This window comes from Meleagris gallopavo, chromosome 3 (assembly GCF_000146605.3).
Source record: "Meleagris gallopavo isolate NT-WF06-2002-E0010 breed Aviagen turkey brand Nicholas breeding stock chromosome 3, Turkey_5.1, whole genome shotgun sequence".
In the NCBI taxonomy this organism is placed as follows: Eukaryota; Metazoa; Chordata; class Aves; order Galliformes; family Phasianidae; genus Meleagris; species Meleagris gallopavo.
Genome location: NC_015013.2, coordinates 61,040,887 through 61,049,167, shown reverse-complemented (window position 1 = coordinate 61,049,167; position 8,281 = coordinate 61,040,887). Strand labels below are relative to the sequence as shown.

Sequence of the window (8,281 nt, the reverse complement as noted above, 5' to 3'; positions counted from 1 at the left end):
CATAAGATCGCACCATGTGCCCAGGAAGGCTCCCACTCGGCTGCTGAACTTTCTGGTACCCCTTCTTTCTGCACATCGCTGCAGGTTTTGCATTGACAGCCACGCTGACACCCCAAGGCAGATCCCTAGGGCTGCCTCGCCGACAGTAGTGGAGGGAGATGAACCAAAAAGCCGCCACCCCTCGCCCCTGTCCCACCACCACGCCCCAGCGGAGGCAGTACCTCCGCGCGGAGGTCCCACTGCTCCTCCGCCCGCCAGCAGCTGCCCGCCCCGCTGTGGGAGCGGCACTCCTCCCGGGGCAGCGGCCGGAGCTCCCGCCTGCTTTCCCCGCCTCCTCTACCGCTGCCTCCGAGCCGTCCCTCAGTCGATCTCTCGCCTCGCAGGTATCCGGAGCGGGCGGGGCTGGCGCTGCTCGGAGCCGGGCGGGCGGGCGCCATGAAGCGCTCTCTGTGGCGGCTGTGCCAGTCGCGGGAGAAGGCGGCCGCATCCAGCGCCTACCAGGGAGTCGTCTGCGAGGCCGATGCCGCTTCCGTCGCCTCGCAGGATGTCTTCAAGGTGCGTGGGGACGGCGGTCCCTTGGGGAGGTGTGGAGACCGAGGGAGAAAAGCTGGCACCCGGGACAGGGCTGTGTGTGCGGGACACGGGCAAGATGGGCTGACGGTGCTGGAGGGAGAGGGCTGTGAGGTGGTCAGGTGGGGCTCTGGGGCAGCTGTGGGGGGCTGCTGATGGTTTCGTTCCTGACAAGCGTTCCTCCTAGTGATCCTTTTGGTGGTCCTGTTGAGGGCTGCACTCTCCCCTTGCTCATCTGAAGAGCTGTGCTGTGTTGACTGGAGGTTGATGAGGCAATAAGTAGACTGTCTGCCTTGTAAAAGTGCCCCAAAAAGAAAGTTGAGATGAACTCGTATAAAGGAAAAGGGAAACATCACAGCCTTCAAGCATGAAATTGCTGCTGGGCAGGATGCAGTCAGTGCCCGCTTCCATAGAGAACAGAACCAGTACTCCTGTGCTGTGAGGGAGAGCTAGGCTGAGTATCTTTTGATAGTAGGAATAATTAAGCCACTGAAGAGGTTAGTTATGATACAAACGACAACCCATTCATAAAAATCTCCAAAGTTCCCTAAACATGTATGCCAAAGAGCATAGAAGGGTTTCATGACCTCAAGAGATCGTTTCCAACTGTATTTTGTGTGCTGGCTGTTGTCTGGGGCAGCTGGACCACTGCACGAGGTGGGATGGCACCGCTCTGAGGGTCATCTGTCCCTCTGGAGCTGGTCACAAGAGCAGAAAGAGCTGCTGTTGGGTAAAAGCCTTGCTTTTTTGTTTGGTTGTTTTTTCTAACTACACGGAGGATCTAACTTTCTTCTTCCTTTCTTATTTTGTTAACAAAGCTCTGCAGTCTTATTTTTGGTGTTAGAAATTCTCAACGTTCACAAGAAGTCCCAACTTAAAGAGCCATAAAATGTGATCTAAATTAGGGGAAAGATTTAAAATTCATTACAACTAAAATTGCATTATAAAGCAAGGAGGATTACAAGATTGTTTCCTGGTTGCCTGTATATATGGCTCTATTAAAAAGTTTTCTTAAATAGATTTTTAGAGTGCATAATGTGTAGATATTTGTGTATGTAATTGACCTCTGATTTTTATGACTGTTGAGTCATTCTAAACAATTGTTTCATATTGGTATCACCTGCTTTCTATTAGCTTTTTCTAATTGCACTTTTGAAGCAGATGCTACCCCTGCATTTGGCCCCAATCTCCTATATCTTTAAACACATTTATAGCATCATTTGCATGAGTAACTCTAATGAGGTCAATGGGACTGTTAAGTTGAAGGAAGTTAAACATGTGCTTAAGTGTTTGAATGAGCAACCCTATAAGGTATATTCAATCAAAAACAGCAAAAAATTATTCAGTCGTTGTGGCTCGAGGGATCCTGTAGAAAAAGTTCTATTTTGTTTCTGTTTTTTTTTATTATTTTGTTTCGGTGTTTTGTTTTTGTTTTTGCAGTCAAGGAGGGAACAGTCATTCTTTATTTTCTTGGTTTGCTTGCTCACTGTTTTTGAGGAGGGTTGCATAATTTTGGTATACATTTTCCTCTTTTTTTGAGGAGGGTTGCATTATTTTGGTATACGTTTTGCTCTTTTTTCTCCCATTTCTTAAAATTCCTTTTTAATCTTTTTAATAACCCATAACATTTTTTTACTATCACTTTTCCTTATATATAAGTATAGTTTTTTCAAACAATCTTAACTTTCTTGAGTGAGAATCAGTAGGTTTTGCATAGTGGGCTTTGGGTGCAAAGTGTAGCACAAGTGTTGTGTAAAGCTGCTAGACAGCTGAGCTGTCAGAGGGTTTTTGTTGTAATCCAGTGTGAAGACACTGGATTGTTTCAGTTTGAGGAGCATCCTAACCGATGCTTTTAGGGTCGTGCTGTCAACTGAAGATTTTGTTGATTGCTCTGACATACAAGGAAGCATAGAAACCCAAGGGCTAAGCTTGAAAGCCCAGCACATAAAGTCAGTCTTTGCAGAAAGGTCCTGAAAATAAGATTATTATTTTTTCCTCTCTCTTAAATTCACTTATTTGGCCACAGCTGCAGAGAGGTGTAGGAGAAAGTGATGACTTTTTTTTGTTAGTTTTCCTGTGGTAGAAGGATCATTTTCAGTGCAGAAGATGAAATAAGGTATTCTAAATTACTTACATTTTTGTTAATATTTGTTCTGTTTCTTATCTGGGTCTGATTTGCTATCAGTTAAGTCAGTCTGAGTTTTTCAGATTACTTGATCTGATCAGGATTTGTGTATTTCTTTATGAAAATAACTGAGAAAATTTGTGTCCAAAATAGGTGATTTCAGATGGAAGCGCCTGTAGGCTGCGAAGCTTCATTAAGAAGAACCGTTCTGGACTCACCAAAGTGGATGAATTAAATGCAACCCCACTGCATCATGCTGCTGAAGGAGGCCAGATAGAATTAATGCAGTTGATTATAGAAGATTCTTCCTCTGAAGGTAATGCGCATTTTAGAAATTATTTTATTCAGCACAATTTAAAAATTCAAAGTGTTTGCTATCCAGCTGAAGCTGACTTGGTATGTGTTATGTTTCTACATCCAAAAGCTGTCACATTTCACATTATATTGGGTATGATTTGGGTCACCCTTATTGTCTTGTTAGTATTTAATCTCTATTGCGGTGATTTGATGCATCTTTCTTTGTTTGGGACTCAGCTTTACAGTCTTTGGATATGGAAAAACTGTAATGCACCTACAGTAAGCCTGAGTATCTTCTTTATATGAATTATTTGTCTTTCTTTTTACTTCTAAAACACTGGAAACTTCAAAGTAATTTTGTTTCTCATACTTGTCGTTGAAGTTGTTAATACTTCCAAGTCAATTTAACACATAGTTGAATATTTTCTGATTGCGCGTAAGTGATTTAGACCTGTTTTAGTGAAATTCTTATATCTTTTAATAAAACAGTCATCTTAGATTGCAGCTACACTGGTTAAACTGCAGACACATGAATGTTATTAGCCTTGAGGAAGCAGATGCAGAAGTAAGGCTAAGTGCAGAGGTACCCTGAAGGAGGTGCTAGTTTGTTTCATTGTTGTAATTTCACTCTTGTTTACTTAACAGTGGGGGAAAAAAAAACCATTTAATGAGCTAGGTCATCTGAAGAAATGTGGGGAAGAAGTGAGAAGTGGAAGATCAGGGGGCCTTGAATGGTGGAAAAAAAAACTGCTTTCTGTGAAATGCTGCTGTTTAACAGTCATTAATCAGCATTATGAAACTGCCCAGAACTTCCACTGCTAGGCTGAGGGCTACTGAGCAAACCAAATGGTACAGAAAAGTTTTTTATTTTTCTCTAAATGATGACCAATATAATTTTAGATTATTTGGTCTGAAAAAATGTTCTTCTTTTCAGTATATAATTTTTTGCCATACAGTATTTTTTTTAAAGTTTATTTCCAAATGAAATCAATATATATTATAAAAAAAAGACCACTTTTGTAATTGACATGAAACTGTTTTTACATCTCAGCAGATATTTGAATCATTTCCTAAATTTGCAAAGCAGTTTTTATTATCTCAGTATTTTAATATTTGTACTCGCTTGTTCTGTGTGGTCCTCTGAAATAGTGGCTGCAACACCAAAGGAAATAGGAAAGAGAAGAGGCAAGGAAAGAGGTAAACCAGGAACTCTGGATGTAAAAAAAGATGGCATATAATACTGGGCAAGAAATAGACAGGTGTTTCCTTCTTCCCATCCTTCTGATATTATAATTATAGAAGATCTAATAAAAAAAAATGTATTGCTGTTTCCTAATGTTATTAAGCTTTCTCTGTGCTATTTTAGTACACTAATTTCTAATAGACCATTTTCTCTCACCAATACACTATTTTCAGCACAATGTTCAATTTAACCTATCACATTATGTGAAATGTCATCTTTCTCTTTTCTTTAAAGAAGTGTGCTAGCACTGATCTAAACCTTTGCTGAGAACACTTTGTTTCTACAGCGTGATTGTAGCATTTGAAGATTTTGCTATCTTTTTTTTGTTTGCTCTCCTTTGATCTAGTATTAAATGTGATGGATTCTTCTGGAAATACCCCACTGCACTGGGCTACAAGGAAAAACCAGGTTGAAAGTGTTAGTTTACTTCTCAGTAGAGGAGCCAACCCAAACATTCTCAACACCAATATGATGGCACCATTGCATATGGCTATACAGTCCCTGCATAATGAAATTGTCAAGGTAAGTTTAAAGTCCAAATAAATATACAGACTTGATAAGCAGCTCAGCAGCACCTGTGTGTAGAACACTAAGACCTTGTTTATATATGCTGTATCCTGGACATAGCTCCTCATATGCTTTGTTTGGCAAACATATGTAGCATACAGTGCTTGTAAAAAGGTTTGGGTCTTCTCAGGACAGTGAATAAAAAAAGTACTGATTTTTCATGATACTGATATTTGTGTTACTGCAATAGTTTCACAGAGAAGTCTTAAATTTTTCTGAACACAACTTTTTCAAAAAAGGTTCTTTAAAACTTTTTTTTGGGTCATTTTACCACGTGTAGTGAGAATGGTTTCATTCCATATGTGGTATTTGGATAAGAGCTTAGAATTTGTAAAGCTATTGAATTTACTAGATGAATGCAGCTGTAACACACACAAAACTTTTAGGGTACTCTGGAGTTATTTGCAACATTTATCTTGGCTAGTCAGCTGTCTACCATAAACAATTTTGTCTGTTTTCACCAGCATTTTTCACCTGCATATTTTTGCATTCATTCTCATTTTTAATTTCCTCTACTCTTGCATTTTTAGCTGTTTCCATGCAAAAAGAACAAGTCACATGTAAACAACTCAAGCAATGGAATAGGCCTTCATTGTAGGGTTTTGCTAATAGTTGACTGCATGTTTTCTCAAATGTCTAGATTTTGGTCCAGCATAGCAGTACCGACGTTAATTTGGAAGGTGAAGCAGGAAACACACCTATAATAGTAGCATGTTATAAGGACAATCCTGAAGCACTAACACTCCTGGTACGTATAATTATCACACCTTTAGATGTGATTCAATTTGTCTTGATACAGTGTCGCTCTAATCCGTTGTTCTTTGTATGATGGAGGGAAGGGCGATCATGGACTCAGCACTGAGGTTATTTTGCATAAAGGTATGCATATGTGTGTTTCTTTAGTGGGAGAGCCTCATGTAATTCTTATCCATTAAATAAAGGCACTATCAGCTGGTAAAAAAATTGGAATTCAGAATTTAAAATAATGCATTTGTTGTTTTTTTTTTTTTCGTTAGATGCCAAGTGTTTTATCTACCCCTGTGTCATTATTTTCTACAGTTTTCACTTATGTGCTTTTGGAGCATGAATAAAACTGTTCATGAAATACTTGAGAGCTCTTTCAAAAGACAGTGAGAGTAATTCTTAAGTATGTTCTGCAATCCCTGAGCTATATATGCTTTGGAAAAAATGAGATGTCATATTTTGTAGTTTAGAAAACTAGAAAAAATGTTAGGCCTACTTTACTTCCTTTACTTGTTTATGGGACATATGTGAAAAAGTATTACCTGTTTTATGGGGGGAGAAAAAAAAAGATGATGATTATGATTCAAGTTATTATTGGTAAGGCTACAAATGAACTTTATCTTTTAAGACCATACATAAGCGTATCTGAGTGTAAAACAGGAAAAAGATATCTTGAAGATAATAAAAAAGAAAACTAAACAAAAAGAAGCACATCCATGCATACATGCATGGAGGTAAGATATAAAATATGCATGTATATTAACTTCATAATGTGTATGCAGTGCAAAAAAGGAGACAGCTACAACAAAGGCTGTATCTGCAGCAATGTGTTCATTTTTGAGAATTTTCTTTATGTCATTAAACTGTATCTAGGTATTAATTTTCAGATTGAAAATGGAGGAAAAATATGTAAGCCAAACAAAACAGGATGCATGCCTATCCATGCCGCTGCATTTTCAGGCGCAAAAACATGTATGGAAATCCTTTTAAAAAAGGTAAATACTTTCTATTTGAAAGTGGCCAGTATGATTCAAAACTTATAGTAATTTTCTGCTTTACATTTCAAACAACTGTGAACAAGAGCTGAAAATGTGATTGAACTTCAACTTAATGCTATTATTCCCATGGGCAGTACATGCTAGTAACTTTTGTAGAACTGGGCTGTGTTCCTAAACGTGTGACCATCTGTTGTTTAATGAAAGATTTGAAAGGATTCATGTTCTGAGTTGGAGAATATTGTCTCTCACTTAATTGTTAAGTTGCTTGCCATTTAAAAATAATAATAATAATAAATCATTGCTTCTGTTATTCCATCCTTGCTGTAAAAATTGAAATTTATTTTCATCTCTCAGGTGAAGAATTAGGTCACTCTGCTAAAACTCACATTAATTTTACCAATAATGGGAAGTGCAGTCCACTTCATTTGGCAGTTCAAAGCGGAGACTTGGAAATGATAAAAATGTGCATTGAATTTGGAGCCCAAATTGATCTAAAACAGGTAAACATTGCAACAGAGTGGAATATACTTTTTATAGAAGTTAGATGTCTCTGAAACTCAGAATAGTATGATTTAAAGAATAACATAATCGTAGCCTGTTATATTTTCCAATATAATGCCTAGGGAACAGCATATGAGAAAAGATCTCTAGTTCAAAGCAGATAAAATGGCTAGTTTCTTTACATAAGCTACATAGGATAATGGGAAAACTTTATGTGAATTCAAAATGCATTTGAACAAGTCCGTAGGAGAAAAGATCTGCTCATATATACTGAATGCATTCTCTCACTCTACGTTCTTGAGAACTGTCATAGTGATACAGTCATCTTCACAAATTCTGTACCTTCTGTCATCCTGTGCCAGATACTGAGTCTCTGATTTGACCCATTCTCATCATTTCTTGTTTATTCTCAGCCTTGCCCTGGCCTTTATAGTCTTGTGCTTGCATACTTAGACAAATTTGTAATACTACTGTTGCACTGTGATGCTGTTGGTGTAAAGACCTGCTCCAAGCTTCATGTTGAGTAGATAGTTCTGAAAATATGTGACTCAAATTATTTGCAAGGCTGAAATGAACTCATGAGAGCAGATACCACAGTATAACCTTTATGTATTTGTTTCTTTGAACACACAACTTTTGAGTGACATGGTTCATGCTGCAATAGGTGAGAACCATTTTAAGAATGTTTATGGAGTTGTGAAAAAGCCCATTCCAATGTAGTGGCTGAAATTTCCAGTTCTGAAAAGAACAAAGACAAGATCCTCAGGCATGTATCAAAGCTAGTTTGTCCTATTTAACTAAAAGAAATCATGTTTTGGCAAATCTTGTTCCAATCATTTACTTAACGTTTAATAATTTTTGACTGTTCAGATTATAGTAGTTTAATAGCTTACTAGCCCCAGTCGTTTTTAGTGAACCCTGCAGAAAATTGCATTTATGAAACTCTTCCAAGGAAGATAAGGAAGTCAAGATCAAAAAGAACAATGCATTTTCTTTATTACACATCACAGAAGCACTTTTGTTTGCTTATTCATTTGTACCGGTCTGCCTATTGTTTTTCTATGTTTTTCCTTTGCTTCATCTCTTCCATTTAAGGATGCTGTGCATGTTTCTTGATTAATCAGGTACAAAACATTGTTGTGGTTCAGGATCACATATCCTAGAGGCTTGGCATAGGATAGTAACAAACTTTGTAATCCTTTAAACTATCTCTTTACTTTTTTTTCTTTTTTTTTT

The 8,281-nt window shown here is 38.1% G+C and overlaps 1 protein-coding gene across 1 annotated transcript in view; it reads left to right on the top strand.

The window, feature by feature from the left end:
• The first annotated feature begins 259 nt into the window (after window positions 1-259).
• LOC104910369 (transient receptor potential cation channel subfamily A member 1-like) overlaps window positions 260-8,281 on the top strand; it is a 68,508-nt gene continuing 60,486 nt past the window's right edge. Inside the window, exons 1-5 of the mRNA XM_031552957.1 lie at window positions 260-555; window positions 2,849-3,011; window positions 4,582-4,757; window positions 5,443-5,550; window positions 6,434-6,541. Coding sequence (XP_031408817.1) covers window positions 436-555; window positions 2,849-3,011; window positions 4,582-4,757; window positions 5,443-5,550; window positions 6,434-6,541 — 675 coding nt within the window. The 5' untranslated portion in view covers window positions 260-435. The remainder of the gene's footprint in view (window positions 556-2,848; window positions 3,012-4,581; window positions 4,758-5,442; window positions 5,551-6,433; window positions 6,542-8,281) is intronic.